The sequence below is a fragment of the Camelus ferus genome, chromosome 13 (assembly GCF_009834535.1).
Source record: "Camelus ferus isolate YT-003-E chromosome 13, BCGSAC_Cfer_1.0, whole genome shotgun sequence".
NCBI classification, from domain to species: domain Eukaryota; kingdom Metazoa; phylum Chordata; class Mammalia; order Artiodactyla; family Camelidae; genus Camelus; species Camelus ferus.
The window spans coordinates 42,755,622-42,771,118 of record NC_045708.1 but is presented as its reverse complement, the minus strand read 5'-3'; the positions used below and the strand labels follow the sequence as shown (position 1 = coordinate 42,771,118).

The 15,497-nt window shown below is 34.4% G+C and overlaps 1 protein-coding gene across 3 annotated transcripts in view; it reads left to right on the top strand.

Annotated features, from left to right (window-relative positions):
• MYSM1 (Myb like, SWIRM and MPN domains 1) overlaps positions 1-15,497 on the top strand; it is a 37,770-nt gene that overhangs the window by 9,159 nt on the left and 13,114 nt on the right. For all 3 annotated transcript variants that reach the window (XM_032494398.1, XM_032494397.1, XM_006186291.3), the window contains exons 7-13: positions 2,246-2,344; positions 3,878-4,644; positions 8,426-8,556; positions 9,680-9,783; positions 11,132-11,209; positions 12,667-12,755; positions 15,261-15,315. In XM_032494398.1, the coding sequence (XP_032350289.1) occupies positions 2,246-2,344; positions 3,878-4,644; positions 8,426-8,556; positions 9,680-9,783; positions 11,132-11,209; positions 12,667-12,755; positions 15,261-15,315 (1,323 nt within the window). The remainder of the gene's footprint in view (positions 1-2,245; positions 2,345-3,877; positions 4,645-8,425; positions 8,557-9,679; positions 9,784-11,131; positions 11,210-12,666; positions 12,756-15,260; positions 15,316-15,497) is intronic.

Here is a 15,497-nt window from a genome sequence, read left to right as displayed (position 1 = left end):
GTGGATATAATTGAAGACCAGAAACATTTGTTTTGCATGAATGTTTCATAGAGATCTATTTAAATGGCTGCAAGTTGCATAATGGAAAAAATATGGATGCCAGTTTCTAATTATGAATGTACTCCTGAATGTAAAGGAGTCAGTAGGAGTCAATAATAAAGGAGTCAAATTTTTAACTGTCAATAGTAGATTCTGTCTTTTTTCTAAGGTACATGTTACCCAGTATTACACTAATTAATTTTGAAATTATATATTTGTATATTACATATGTAGAATATTTATGTAATATTTACATAGGAATCATGATATAAATGGAAACATTGTTAATATTTTTACAAATGACAGGAAGTAAACTATGTTTTGTGGTGTTTTATGTAAATACATAAACTCTCTTGAAGGTTTTATCTCTTTGAGATTTTTCTCCTGTATTGTTGATGTTTTGTATATTAATGATGCTCTGTTGCATGATTGTCATTTATATAATCTAATTAACCAGTCATTTATTTAAGATTGCTGACAACTTTGGGTTTTTATCCCTTACCAAAGACCAGAATGTACATACACACACAAATGGGTTGTAAATTTTTCAGTTATTGTTGTTGACATTGTTGGTAGTTACAGGGACTATAACTGCATGGTTCAAAATTCAAATGGTACCTAAACTTTAGGGTGTTGTCTCTCTTTGACTCCTGTCTCAGCCTTTAGTTCTCTTTGCCTTGAGGTAACCATTGTCATCTGTTCCTTGTGTGTCCTTCCAGAGATATTTTGTCCCTGTATAAAGCAAATGTGTATTTATGTATGAACATATGTAGATATCTCTATATGTGTAAACAGATATTTTATACTTAGAATGTTTCCCCACAAAAATACATGGAACCGTTGGTTGTATTCCCAACCTTGATAACCTGTTGATATCATTTGCTTGTAGACTGAATTCTCTCAGGCTTGAGAGAAGGAAATAACATAGTACTGAATGATGAAGATTTTTCCTTCTCTGTCTTGTCCCTTTGCTCTGTTTTGAAACTGGTGAATGTTTTCCTTGCTCCTCTTGTCAGTATCCCCTCTCCAGTTTTCATAGTGCCCAGGCCCCTGCTGTCCTAACTAGTCACACTTCATCCAGATCTTTCCTGTCTCCATAAGTGCTTCATGCTACCAGGTTACCTATTTTCTTTCATCACACAACACAGATAACTAATTCTAAAGTAAGTTGATCTCAGCCAGGTGTTAGTTAAGAGCAATCTTAAATAATTAATTTATATTTACTAATAATTTTCCCAGAAGTACTTTCAGTTTTAAGAGTTTCTAATGACTACTAGAAGTAAGTGTATAAATTAAGGTTTATCATTTAGGTCAGATCTTTGAAGACTTGCTACCACAAGTCATGACTGCCTGGCCTGTAAGTCTGGCCCTGGGGTCAACTTCCCTGAGTTATTGTGGGTTTTTTTTTAATCATTATTTCAATAGTTTTAAGAATTCTTAAAAAAAAATTAGGATTGTTGCACTCCTGTGAGGAATAGTATCTTGTGTTGGAGATGTAAAGGAGACTCATGTATCAAATAATAGACTTGATACCTGGAAATCCCATCTAGCTTTAAAATTATATTGCATTCTTTTCTTCAGAATACACCTGAGCTCCCTTAAGTTCTCAGTTTGTCCCTCCATAGCTTCAGTGATAGCAGGTACACAGCCTTTGACAGTGGAGGTGTATAGGGAGGTGTCAGTTGTGGATTGCTTCATTTGTGATTCACTTTTGTAAGTCAGTGATATCTGTATAGTGTAAAAGTATCTGCTATGGAACACGTAATGGATATTGTAACAGATGGAATCTGGAATCAGATGGAATATATTTTGAAATTAGTGTCAGAACATACTCAGTTGATTCTGTAACTGGAAAATATGCCTGCCTTTCAGGCACTTTTTTTTTTTTAAGTTTTCTTAGATTTGGAACATCATAATGTTCAATACTAATACATACTGTTAGGCATGCATAGAAGTGATGGGTCTTCATTTAGATAGCTATAAAAAGAAAACAAATTTCTAATTCATCTTGGTCTGTTTCTAGAAATCAAGATTCCAAAAGAAGAATGTGGGCTTTGATTTTAAGTCTTAACCATATATGAGGCTTCATTGTGTGCTTTAGAAAATAAAGATGAGTTGTTCTGGTTTTTGGTTTTTTTTTAATGTGGTAGTTGTTTGGAATATTTAGTTAATCAAAAGCAATTTCTTTTCCATTTTGATAACATAGGCTAAGTTTGGCCGAAGGTGGACCAAAATTGCAAAGCTGATTGGAAGTCGCACTGTTTTACAAGTGAAGAGTTATGCCAGACAATACTTTAAAAATAAGGTAAGCAAAATGTAAATATCCTAGTGATAATATTTAAAATAAATAAAATTAGTAAGCAAAACATACTTCTTTAATTCAGGCATTAAAGCCTTAATATTCAAAGTTTTTCTAGAGAAAGTAGTTTATACTCATAATAAAGTACCCTATAAATGTTTGTCTTCAGCAATCTCAAAGTGTATCCTGAATGTATTGGGTATTACTATTAAATAGGTATTATATTAATCCGCGTAACTTCATGCAGTTAAATATAAGGACAAAATGTTAATTGTTCCCAAACATCTTATAAAGCTAGTAGTATTCCAAGGAGAAAACCTTAGAGGGCATTATTTCCTGGAAAATTTTAAATATTTATATTAAACTTTTAAGAATGATTAGAGATTAGGGACCATAAATGCTAATGTGATTGTAAAATATTTTCAATAGCAGTATAACTTGTACAATTGTTGTGAAGAATTATCTGACAATTTTAATAAATTGTAGTGTTCAGAAAGGTTTATAGACTAGTTCTTTAGTCTTTCAAGTATTTGTACTATATTTACACCATGTTGTTTTGATATTTAGAATTATTCTAATATGTTCTGCTTGAGTTCTGGCAACATAATGATGTAGAATTTCTAAGTGTCTTAAGTGAAATTTGGGGTTTTCTTTTAATGTAAATACAGTTGACCTTTGAGCAACATGGGTTTGAACTGAGCAGGTCCACTTATGTGCAGATTTCTTTCAATAGTAAATAACTGCTGTACTGCAGAATTCGTGGATGTGTAATTGCAGATTGGGGGAACTGCAGATACTGAGGAGCCATGTATACGGAGGGCCAGCTATAGGTTCTGTGCAGATTTTCCAGTGTGTGGACAGTTGACGCCCCAACTCCTGCAGTGTTCAAGGGTCAACTGTAATGGGTTTTACCCTGTATATAAGATTTATCTAACTTAGTGTCATTTGGGCATAGGAAGTAAGTAATGGAATGGATTCATCATAGATCAATCATCTGCTCCCTCTTTTAAGCAGCAAAAATATTTTCAAGATAGCTCACCAAGGTGAAGGCATTATGGAACAGAATACGCTTAACTTAGTTATTCCTGTTCCCATTCTTCTCAGACCAGAAAATGCGGGGCATCTTGGAGTGTCAGTTTTACTCAAAGACTTGAGGTGAAAGAGTACGTTTTAATATTAAAAGAAACATTAATATAATAAAATAATGCAAAATTTTATGTACATTTTTAAGATAAAAACAGGAAACTTAAATAGCAAGGTTAGTAAAGGCTATTTCAGGCTAAATGTCCAAAACTCCTTTTCTCTCCTGCTACCCTTTACTTCCCTTCTACATAGTAAGCCAGTTAACCTCAGATACAATGATGATCTTTTTACATTTAAAATGCAGTTGTAAACCCTTTAAAGAAAAGCACAGTAAAGGTGTAATATACCATTGACATGTACTCAGTTTAATAACTCTGTATTTATCCTATTTTTTGTGCCAGTGATTAAATTTTAAAATGTTAATATTATGGGGGTTTTATCTTGATTTTTAATAAGGTAAAATTAGATGCTCCAGAAAAGGAAACACCAAATCAGAAGCACGTCAGTGATTTTCAGGTGAAAAATGAAGGTGAAGGCACAAAGGCGTGGACACAATCAGGTTTAAGGGGACGTGCTGATCCCAACTTGAATGCTGTAAAAATTGAAAAGTTATCTGATGATGAAGAAGTGGACATCACAGATGAGGCAGATGAGTTGACTTCTCAAACTCCCCAAAAGAATCTTAGCAGTGATCTCTTCTTAGACGTCCGTAATAGTACAAGTCATGAAACCAGTCAAGGAGAATTCATTGCTTCTGACAGCCGGGAAGAGCCCATTTCTAAATCTTCCAAGGAATGTCTTCAGAATATAAAAGAAAATGAAATGGAAACACTTTCAAGCTCAGAAGTTACATTTCAAACTGAAAATCAGAGCACCGGTGACCAAAAATCAGTTGAATTAAATGATCAGAAATGTAATGAACTGACAAAAACCTGTGATAAGCATGATGGAAACGGAATAATAGATGATGCCAGGCAGTTGCCTTCTCCAGAGCCTTGTGGAGTTCAGAAAGACCTGAGTGATAGTGAATTGCTTTTTCATTCCTGCCAAATGGAGGAGAGCCATGAGGAAGAAGAGCTTAAACCACCAGAACAAGAAGTAGAAATAGATAGAAATATCATTCAAGAAGAAGAAAAACAAGCCATTCCTGAGTTTTTTGAGGGGCGCCAAGCTAAAACACCAGAACGCTATTTGAAAATTAGGAATTATATTTTGGATCAGTGGTAAGGAGAAAGTATATTTTATATGCCATTTTAAGACTTATGATACTCTAGAGTATTTAATTAGGCCTGTGCAGAATGTAGTGTTTTACATTGAGTGTTCCAGAGAGCTTTAACTTGTTAATATATTTCAATAGGCAAAGCTTAAAATTTCTCATGGTGAAGCCTTTAGAAAGCTTTGGTAAATATTGTCATCTATAGCTATCTTAACCCATCTGTCTGTCCTTTAAGAGTCTTTGTACTGGAAAAAAGGGGTGGAGGATTGCCTCAAGAAGCAGCTTCTTAGGACGAAGTCAGGAAGATACAGAAAACACTACTGCCCTGGGAAAGTGGGAGAATGTCTTTTCTAGTTTATGATGTACTTTGAAGTGCACAGACAGAAAACTTTGGTGGCAAGGATAGTATGATTAAACGTGGCTAGATTTCAGAAATCTTTCCAAATATCTGCTTTAAATGTTTTGAACTTGTGACATAATGTGTTACTAATTCGTTCATCCAGCTTCATCAGGATATAGGAATTTTTTGATACGTGAAATTTACCCTCCAAGTTGTTAGTGCCTTTTATTTGAATTATTTAGTAACAGATGGGGAACAAACCAAAAAAATTTCCTACCTTATTAGCCTGAGTGCTCTGAAGGTAATTTGAATTTTTCCTAATAGTTTAATTAAGATATCATTAACGTTTGTAATTGTTACTGCTTCAGGAGCTACCGAATTGTGTAGAGCCATCTTTACAGAGGGCCTCTGCTATAACCTAGTAAGATTACCAAAGGAAAACAAATAACCAGGCTTATTATATCAGTAACCTTCATTTTACCCACATAATATTAAGTATTTTGACATCTAAAGGTAACCCTACTCTAAAAGAAAGGGTTTTTTTTCTTGTTCTTGACTCTTGGTTAGCTTGCAGATTGTTGAGATTGGGAGAATTCTAGGTAAGGGTGGTATCAAAGTGAAAAATACCTATGAGAAACAACTCCTGATATTTGCATAATTGTTTTACAGTTTGCAGGGAGCTCTTTTATCTCATCTGATCCCTCACAACAATCCCATGAAATAGGCAGGTATTTTTTATTTGATAGAATGATGTTGAGGTCAGGAGATCTTTAGGGACCTGCCTTTGATTATACAACCAGCTACTGACAGAATAAGGACTTCATTGCAAGTCTTGACTCTATAAATCGCTCTATTATTACACATTGCCTAATTCACACTATTAAGAAAGACAGATTAAATTAGAGCTCTATTGGTAATCTAATTTTGTTTTTAGAAATTAGAGCATGAATGCCAAAATTGAAAGGCTTCAAAATAATAACTAACTCAAAAATACCTATATAAATCATCAATGACTACTTAATGTTACTTTAATCAAATTTCATTTATTGCTTTGAATTTTGGATTTATGAGGCAGAATAATTTATATAGCTGGCATAAATTATATGGTAGTAGTTTCCTAATGTCATTTGCCTTAGTTCATGAAACCAGTTAAATATTGCTATTTCAATATAATGATTTAGCAGAACAGTGTGAAAGCAAAAAGGAATGTTTTGAGCAGGAGCTCAAATCTATTCTCTTCAGAGATAGAAGACAGTATTTGGAGACTAGAGGTGGTGTTATAAAAAACAAACAAAGGAAGAGTTAAATGTTTAAAACAAAAAAGTCTTACTAGATTTGTTCATAGCTAAAAGATCTTTCCATGAAAGCACATGCAGTTGACTCCCTGATTAGCGGAATTCTTTATTAAAATAGTAACCAATATCATTACTGAATGCTTACCAATGCCATGCCTTATATTTAAATCATCTCTGGTCTTCTTGACAACCTTGTCCTCATTTTACAGATGAGAAAAATGAGGTTCAGAGAGGAGAAGGGACCTGTTCCAGGTCACATTAGGTGAAGGGGAGTCCTGAGTCTGTAGTCTTGACCCATTATTTTCACGCTTCCAGCTCGGCCTTGCCTGACTTTTCACTCTGCCTTGGATGCTTCTCTGCCTACCAGCTCTTGGTGAATCTTGCTTCCTCTTCTCATTCAGTTCTGCTCAAGGGAAATTAGAGGCCTTTTCTGACTACCCTGTGCCTAAAGTAGCTCACATATCTCCACCTACTCATTCTCTTACCCTGCATTTTATGTATTGTATAGAAGTTACTACCACTGAAAATGTTATATGTTTATTTTTGTATTGTCCCCACCCCCCGTGATAATGTAAGCTCCACGAGGGCAGAGTTTTGTCTGGTTTGTTCATTGTTATGTCCCTAGTATATAGTGCATTGTTGTGTCTCTTAGAACAATGCTTGGAATACAGAGGCAGATTGAAAGAATAAATCATTATGCTATGAAAAGATATTTCTAGAGGCCTTACCATTTGCTCAATGCTGTGCTAGTACTCTTTGTTTAAAGCTTTTTGATTTGGGTAATTTTGAATTAGATCATACAGGTTATTGATTCCTGCAGCTTTTTGGTAGCCGGCTGTATCATGCCCATTCCTGCTTTCTTGCCTTCATTTGCAGTTTGTTTCCTCTTCTCTCAAGACGAACTAAAACTCACCTTTTTAATGGAACTTCTGACACTCTCCTGCATCTCAGATTACTTTTTAACCTCCCAGAACTTTGACAGAATTTATGATTTTAAATTTGGTTTCTGCTTAGGCCTTCCCTAAACACCCTGTCTAAAATAATCTGTGCCTTTTTGTCCTACCCTCTCCCCTTTTCCTTCTTACTTTGTCTTCCTAGCACTTACTGCTACCTGACGATAGAGTATGTGTTACTCATTAATTTACTGACTGTTAGACTGTAAGGTCTGTACATTCGGGAACCTGAGATTCATCTCTGTATCCTCAGTGCCTAGAACAATGCCTGGTGCGTAGGACACAGAATAAATATTTGTAGAATAAAATAAAGATTAACAAATACCTGTGTTATATGATATATCTGAATACTTGGTTTATAAGGTCTGTGTTTGAATACAGTCACTTCCCGAAGTAAGTGCTTTAATCCCTCTCACCTTCTTGTTTCCTCATCTCTAAAATAAGAATAATAAAATCTACTTTGTAGAGTTATGTGTAACCTTAGTACAGCATCTGGCATAAGCACTCAGTAATTCTTTGTTACTATTATTTAGTTCTCTCTTACTCAGACTCTGTGTTGTACCATTTAGCATGGTGCATTAAGTATATTTAGTAAATAATGTGTTTAATTTATTATGTAAACCTCTCATTCCTTTCATAGTCTTTGGGTACTTTTTGATTCCTTTAGAATGTTCTATAATATCTATTTTTGTTTTCCGCTAAGAGTAAGCACTTAGTATTTGTTGGTATAATGATTAAAAATTAACATAAAACTTTTAAGCATTTATAAGGTAGCTCATAATTAAAAGATGCTGTCCAACAAAGTAAAAGTAGGAGAACCTAAATAACGTATTAAAAACTGGAGTGTCTAATACTAAATACTTTCAACGTATGAGGAAAGTGCCCTTTTCATTCAGAGATTCAGACTTGCGCTTGGATCTATAGATAAATAAGCTTCTAACTTCAAAGTCCTGTGATAACTGGAATCTATTGAATTTAATATTGGGGGAGAAATGATACTTGTAATTTACTGTTTCGCTTACAGATACTTCAGGAAAAAAGTACATTCGGGTATTATGTATTCGCATTGTCTTTACTACACATTTATGTATTGAGAGGGTGTACATTTAAAAAATATTTCGGATATGAAAAATTTCCCCCAGAAATCTTCTTTCATGTTTTTATTTATCCAAAATAATTGTACTTCCATCTCTTAATTAGGGAGATATGCAAACCGAAATACTTAAATAAGACCTCAGTGCGTCCTGGCCTGAAGAACTGTGGGGATGTTAATTGTATTGGACGGATTCATACATACCTCGAGTTGATAGGAGCAATCAATTTTGGATGTGGTAAAAATAAAAACCCAACAACATCTTTTACTCGACATTTTTTATCCTTACAGCACCCATTAATTCCTTTGTGAATTCAAGTAGACTTAATGGTAGATACAGAATATAGAAAGATGCTGTAACATTATGGAATAAATGTATTGTTGAGATTTTGTTGCAAAACAGATTTCTGTTGATTAAATGATATTTCCCTTTAACCTACTGTGAAAATTGGTGGTATGATTTTAAAGGAAAAACATTCAGTCTAAGTAGTAGAAATGATTTAAGAATGCTGTTCTTTGTCAAGAAAAGTAATTTTATGAAAAGTCTAATCAAAGCCCATTTAATTTGGAAATACTGTATTAATGCTAGAAATACTGTCTAGCCATGTTTAAGTAAAATAAATTATAAGCCTCTACACTGAAGTGTAATAAAAGTGCCAAAATATTTTTCATCATAGAAAATTTCTTTCACCCTAGTTTTTCTCAAATTTAAAGTCAATGAATATGCATAATTTAAAATGTATTCTCCCCTTTTATTGAATTAACATGACAGAGAACTTTGAAGAAAGGTAATAGTTATAGTTGCAAAGTGATAAGGTAATTAGAATCTTGCAACCCATGGTTTGAGAGAAGTATACTCTGTATTCTGTGTCTATGAAAAGACAACCAGAAAACTTCCTGTCAGAGATTATTTCATTTCATGTAGCGGTAGATAGAATTTATAGCCTGCCCTGGGGTCTGTCCTTTATTTTGGTGTCTTTTCGCCCAAAGCATTGTATGTCAGCCTGGCTTTACAGGGAAACTAAGGAGTCATCGTTTCCTTCTCCACTATAAGAAAAATGAAATCATGTTTTCTGTATTAGACTTCCAAAATTAGCAAAGTGGGCTTAACATTTAATCAGAAATTAAGCAACTGACCTGTTTCCTAAGTGTTTTATTGAGATTTCTTTGTTAGAATAACTTTTATGTGAGAACTACCAAGTAGCACATCAAATGTGTATTGTAGAAAAAGAGAGAAGCTCAGATATAAAAAAAAACTTAGAAATTGGCTTACAATTAGTAGTCAGTGTAGATGTGTCTTTCTGTTAACAAATGAGTTCCATAAAATAATGGATTGTTTTGTTTTTCTTGGACTCCAATAGAACAGGCCATATACAACAGGCCACAACCAGTCGATAAAGTACGAATCAGAGACAGAAAAGATGCGGTAGAAGCGTACCAACTCGCCCAGCGTCTGCAGTCTATGGTAAGCCGCCACCTCTCCCTAAATGGTCTCACCAGAGTGCTCCCTCCCCTCCTAAGGAAGGCGTGCCTGCTTCTTTTCACCTGTTTAACAAATAGCCGTTTAGTGGAAGGACATGTCTTCTCTTATGTTTCATCCGAGCCATTTACTTTTCTGGTTTCCATTCAGTTTCATTTTGGTTTATAAGACCAAAAAACCCCAAAACAACCTCAAAATTCACTTACAAACTTTACACAGAAGTATGATGTTTCACTAAAGTGGTCTTAGACTGCTTGGTTTTGTTATTGGTTTTAAATGGAGGTTCTGGGGGTTGAACCAAGGACCTCGTGTATGCTAAGCATGCACTCTACCACTTAGCTGTACATACCCCGCCCCCAAGACTGCTTGGTCTTGATTTCTATGTCTAATGTGTCTTCTAAAACTAAACAATTGAGCTGTTTTTTTCTCCTTCATTTGTTTTTTGTTTGCTTAAAGTTTATTGTAAGATTCAGCTTTTTGGAATAACTCAAAATATTTTAGCCTTTATTTTTAAATTCTTGAGGTTAGGGAGTTTTACAAGATTTTTAAATGTATGCATCTTATTTTAAAAGTAAGTGATCCAACAAGTTTCCTAAAAGGCAGAGTCATATTGTGGTCTTACTGGTTTTACTAATAAAATAGGTGAAATTGGTAATAGGTACGATACTGGAAAAAAGTATAGATGATAGAGTAGATACTTATCTCAGAATATTTAGGCTGAAAAACCATTTCTACCTAGTTTACTTTATTAAGAAAGGATGTTTTCATATGTAGTTGCTGGGAGTGGTGCTGGTCATACGCTGGCTTCTGGCAGCCAGTACAGTTTAAAGGCTTCAGAACTGATGTTTGTAAAACTGGATTTTACTAATCCAGTAACCAACTTTATAATTTTTTACTATTTGTATTAACTGGGCAATCTTTTCCTTTCTGTGCCTGAGATATAATTATTTTGTTTCTAGTTTTCAATATTATACCTCTTGCTGTGTGTTCTTTAAGTTTTCTACCACAGTCATTTTCTTGGTGGTCCTTTTTGCTCTTAAAAAATATTTTTTGCCCTAGAGTTATAACTCCCAGGTGGTGAAAGGAAATGAAAATTAAAGAAGAAATCAAAATAAAATTTAGAAAATCATCACTGATTTATTTCTGTGGAGTGCTAACTATTGAACATAAATTAATAAAATGTAGTCAAGCATCACTGATCAGGGATTACACTATTTTAATGGAGAAATTGATATTTAGAAAATTATTATTTTGGTTGGTTTTGTGTATTAATGTGCTGTGATTTCTCCAAGCTAATCTTGTTACCTTTTGCTTTATTTTAATTTCATCGCAGCGTACGAGGAGACGTAGGGTCCGAGATCCATGGGGAAATTGGTGTGACGCAAAAGACTTAGAAGGACAGACGTTTGAGGTAACTTTGAGCCTTTCAAGTGGCTCAAGAGTGAAAGTTGTTTTGTCAGTGTATGTTCATATATCATAATGTCACATATATTATATGTGTGTGTGTGTGTGTGTGTGTGTGTGTCTCTTTCCCACGTTAATTTGCCTAGAAATCACCAGTAAACAACAAAGTACAAGGTATTGATGATGCAGTTAGCTAGGACTTGGGCTCATTTTCAGAACTCTGATTATCTGTCTCTACATTCTGATCTCTGGCTCTAGAATATCGGCCATGGTGCCAGAGAGTTGGTATACCCTCTTGATTTCAGTGAACAGTCGTCGAATGATGTTTTGATACACTAATTAAAAATATTGTCCCAAGCATTTGACATAAGTTGAATTACAAATATTAAAGTATTATGTCTACTAATGAAAATTATGTTCCTAAAAAGAAATATAGGCAGTGAATGTATGTGTGTACATGTTCACACATGTGCACACGCACGTGCACGCACACACACACACGTTCTGTGTATATATGATTTGTGAACAGCCATTGCACTCAGATGGAAAGAATATGTGAATGTGTACTTTCTGGGTTTGTTATCCTCCATAACTGCACCAAATCCTAGGTTTTTATTTATAAAGCATGGATAATAATACCTTCCTGAAAGATTACTGTGAGAATTAAGTGAAATAAATGAAATAAAATACATGAAGATCCTAATTCTCAGTACTCAATGAGCCTTGCATGTACCAGCTACTCAATAAATGTCAGTTCTCTTATTTTTCTCTTCTCCATTCCCTGCCCCCAACCTCACACCTGAGCATTCTTCTAGACACAACAATTAGTAACACATGGTTCCTGCCTAGAGGGAACTTACATTTCTACTAGGAAAGATAAAGCCTGTGTGGTAAGTTCCATGAGATTGGTCCCAAGAAATATAAGGTCCTCCAAAAGGGTATGATCAGGAAAATTTTCAAAGTTGTGGTGTTTCATCTGTGACTTGAAAGATGAGCAGGAGAATCTCAAAATGTGGAAAAGTAGATGAGGTAATGCCAGGCTGAAGGAGTAGCATCAGCAAAGGTACAGACATGGGAAAATATGAGACATATTCTGGAAAAGAGATATAGTTCATTTGGACTAGAGTGCGAGATTGGTAGTAGAAATGAAATGAAAGAGACTCATTTTATATTTATATGGAACTTACTATGTTGGGCACTGTTATCAGTATTTTACAAACATTAACTCAGTTAATCTTCACAATAACACCATGACGTTGTTATTACTAGTATCGTTCCCATTTTAAAGATGAGGAAAACTGAAACACAGTAAACTTTAGTAATACATTGACCAGGGTGACGCAGCTAGTAAGTAGCAGAGCTAGGCATTCTCTACAGAATCTGTGCTCTGTATCTTTATGCTGTGTTGTGTCTTTATTAATTCTGCCTCTCAGTGGTTGATCAACGGGTGGTTTTTTTTTTCAGCATCTTTCTGCTGAGGAGTTGGCAAGAAGAAGAGAAGAGGAAAAATGTAAACCTGGTAAATCTTCAAAAGTGCCAAGACCAACAAAAAGGTATAGTGTTAGATTATATAAGTGTGATTTTTTTTTTAATTTACCATAAATGATTAGAAAATATATGGAAGGAGTATCTGATATTGCAACATTATATTGTTCACATTAAGTTTATAAATACTGCTGAAATTTTTTGAAGTTTTTATTTCAATGATTATTAATCATTTTGTCCAAGGGAGACCTTGGACAAAAGTTTTAATTTGTTTATATTCAGTGAATATAGGATCCAACATATGTTGGAATGTGCCTTGTTTATGACCACATCTAACTTCCTAGACATTGTGAACAGGTAAACTCATGAAATGACTAGCTTTCTCTTTAGCTGGTTAGCAAGATTTTTTTTTTTAAATAATCTAAAATCTATAGCTTGTAACATTAAGGGTCACCAAGTAAGTTAAATGCCTTGATTTTTCTAGACACTCACTTCCTGCATGTGACCCACAAAATAGACTATAGTTTTGTCAGTGTCCCTTTTAAAACAAGATATCCAGGAATGACACTTGGTTAGTTTCAGTTGAAAAGTGCCCTGACATTCAACCAGTTGTGTGTCCTTGGGTAAGTTACACAAAGCCTTTATAAGCCTTGGGTCCTCATTTATAAAGTAATTATAATAGTTAACACTGTCATTTATGTTTCACATATATTAACTCATGTAATCCTCATAACAGTTGTATGCAGAAGTTAATATAATCATTCCCATTTTATAGATGAGGAAACAGAGGCACAAAGAGGTTGTGTAACTTGCCCACACTTGTTAGTGGTGATGGTGTGATTTAACCCAGGCATTAAGGCTTTAAATGCCTAACCATTACATTATATATCACTTCTCTAAACTAAAAATCAAAGCTTACAGTTGTGAGGATAAATTAAATGAGATAAACTATAAAAAAAAAAGTTTCCATAAGCTAGGACCCCTCATCTTGTGTCCAGACGTTCAATTTTCTGAGTCTAAGTGTGAGACATTGTAATTTTCAAGTCATTCTTCCAGTTTGTTGGGATTTTTTTGAGTCCACGTCCACTTGTCTTACATTAGCCTTCGTAGCTTTGCATCATCAACATTTCAGTCAACTTGCCTTTTCCATCATTGGTTACTGATTAAAAGGTTTAACTGAGGTAAATGTAAACTTCAGACTTCATTGTTCAGTCAGCTATGTATTACCACAATTAACCCATATTTCTTCATCTTAAGCAGAAGAGTAATCATAGCAGATGTCTTGCTTACGTTCAGTAACAGTATATTTGAGTTTATGAGTCTGCCGGTTTCTGGCAGATCATTCCTGTCAAAAATGAAGTTTAATGGACTTACCATGACATATATTGTCATGAACCCATTACTATTCTTAGTAGTCACCTCTTCACTTGCTAAAGGTTCACAAATCAGCTGTTCAATAATATTTTCTAGAATGTTTCCAATATTTAACATTTAATTCCTCTGCTGCTTTTTGAGTGTTTTGAACACAGGCCCAATAATTGCCTATTCCTAGTCCTCCAGTAATTTCCCATTCTCTACAGCTCCTCAGAAAGGTTGACAGTGGTTTCGTATCCGGGCTCTTCAGAGTGCTCTGGGATGCATATGCTCTCTTTCTATTTTCTCATCTATCTTGGCCTTTTGTTTCTTTTTATTTGCATTGATTAAGCACTTTCTAACTTGAAGATCTTCATTCAGCAAACACTTTTTGAAAGCCTGCTAGTGTCAGGCACTGTTACAGGCACTGGGAATACAGTTTTCAGCAAAACAAAGTGTCTGCTCTCCTAGCACTAAGTCTCTGGTAGAATAGGAACTAAACAGTTCTGCTCTTTCCCAGTTTGTTAACATGAATATATTCCTCATTTGTTTGTTTTCTCTGAACATAGCCTAAAAACACTTTTAAAATATTTTTTCTCAAACCTCAATTCTTTACTGGTCAAAGCTTTTCTAACATTTCTTTCAGATTTACACATGCTTTTATATCTAACCTTGTTTAGGTGTCCCTCCTTCCATCTTTTTATACTTTTTCATTTTAAAAGATGAGTTTATCATAGAACTTTTGATATATATTAATTTCTCTAACAGAACTGTTTGGCATTTATTCATTCAACAAATACTTAGTCCCTGCTCTATGCTGAGCACATTATTGTGCTGACAGAGTGTTTTTGAGCAACTTCCATCTTTCTTGAACTTTCTTTCCTATCTTATGTCAGGGTTACATTTTCACTGAACTTTTGAAACCTGCTTTCAGTGTTCTCTTTGGGTATTAAAAGAAATTAAGACAACAGAATTAGTTTCTCCCAAAGCTCTGTCATTTCCCTAATTTTTAATCAAGTCCAAAAGAATAGTGCTTCCTTCAAAAGGGTTGTATGGGCTATCCTAAGAAATTCTCCTTCTTTAATATTTTTCTCACTCAGGCAGAATTTAGGTTTAGATTATTGATAACCATTTTCAAATTTGTAAATAAATGCATTTTCTTGATTATTTGTTATTGAGATTATATTAGGAATGATTTTTTTTTCTTTTTCCTTTTTCAGCTCATTCGATCCTTTCCAACTGATACCTTGTAATGTTTTCAGTGAAGAAAAGCAGGTACTACTTATGCACCCTGAATGACCACAAATAATGTCCTCCTGTCCTCCCCAAAGGCATGAAACATTTCTTCTATTTCTGTGTATGCAAGGCATGTATATATGAAAGGTTGGACAAGGCAAGGTACACGAATGGTCAGATGAGTGACATAGATCGAAAATGAGAAAGAACTTCTTCATACT